This window comes from Geospiza fortis, unplaced genomic scaffold, assembly GCF_000277835.1.
Source record: "Geospiza fortis unplaced genomic scaffold, GeoFor_1.0 scaffold188, whole genome shotgun sequence".
NCBI classification, from domain to species: domain Eukaryota; kingdom Metazoa; phylum Chordata; class Aves; order Passeriformes; family Thraupidae; genus Geospiza; species Geospiza fortis.
This window is the reverse complement of record NW_005054337.1, coordinates 2,589,444-2,590,328: the sequence shown is the minus strand read 5'-3', so window position 1 is coordinate 2,590,328 and position 885 is coordinate 2,589,444. Positions and strand designations below refer to the sequence as shown.

The 885-nt window shown below is 67.9% G+C and overlaps 1 protein-coding gene across 1 annotated transcript in view; it reads right to left on the bottom strand.

Moving 5' to 3' along the window:
• The window catches only part of CCM2L (CCM2 like scaffold protein), an 8,731-nt gene that overhangs the window by 2,620 nt on the left and 5,226 nt on the right, over positions 1–885 (bottom strand). Inside the window, exons 3-5 of the mRNA XM_031058061.1 lie at positions 498–749; positions 147–230; positions 8–50 (exon numbers count right to left, since the gene is read on the bottom strand). Coding sequence (XP_030913921.1) covers positions 8–50; positions 147–230; positions 498–749 — 379 coding nt within the window. The remainder of the gene's footprint in view (positions 1–7; positions 51–146; positions 231–497; positions 750–885) is intronic.

Sequence of the window (885 nt, the reverse complement as noted above, 5' to 3'; positions counted from 1 at the left end):
AGTATGCTGTCTTGCTCCGGCGTGGTCTGCAGCGGCAGCTCCTTCAGCTGCTGCAAGGACAGAGCACGGGGGCTGCGTGGGGCACCCGGCAGGGTGGGGTACCCCCCTGGGGTGCCCACCCTCTGGGGAGTGGGGACCCCTCTTACCCTGGCTGTGTCCAGCAGCTGCAGCACCTCATCCCGGCTGGAGGGGTTCAGGGACGACGTCACCCATGTCAGATGACCTAAGAACTGCGGGGGGGAAAGCCCAGGGCAGCTTGGGGAGGCTGGGGCATGGCCCCAAGGTCAGGACACATCTCCCTGGGGTTCGGGGACCCCCTGCACTTAGGGGCTCCTCCCCGCACCGCCAGCGCACCCTCCTCCTCCCTGGGTGTTTGCCTGGGCAGGGAGGGGACCCGGACCCTTCTGGCTGCTCTGTGGCTCTCAGCACGGTGTGGTGGCCTCATAACCCCACCCCAAGCAAGCAGTGACCCCGGGCACTTTTGGGGATCCTTTTACCTTCACCTCCTTCTCCACGTAGTCGTGCAGCAGGATCTGGGGGTCGATCAGGTAGTCGGGGGGGTAGAGGGGCACGGAGTGCAGCGGGCGCCGGTAGACGCTGCTGCGGAGCGCTGCCCTCCGCGCAGCCTTGGGGAAAACCAGCCGCTTGATGGGCGACACGAAACCCTGGCAGGGGAACGGGCACAGGGACGGGTCAGCACCGGGCACCCGACCCCGGGCCCCACACACGGGGTCCGTGGCACCCAGCACCTGGGGCGGGGGGGGCAAGAACTGAGCGCCTCTCTGCTGGCCCTTCGCACTGTTTGGGGTGCTCCACTTCTCCCCGCCGTGCTGTGGGAGGGGTACGGGGCCTCTCAAACCTGTGCATGTCACCCGCTCCCCCCCT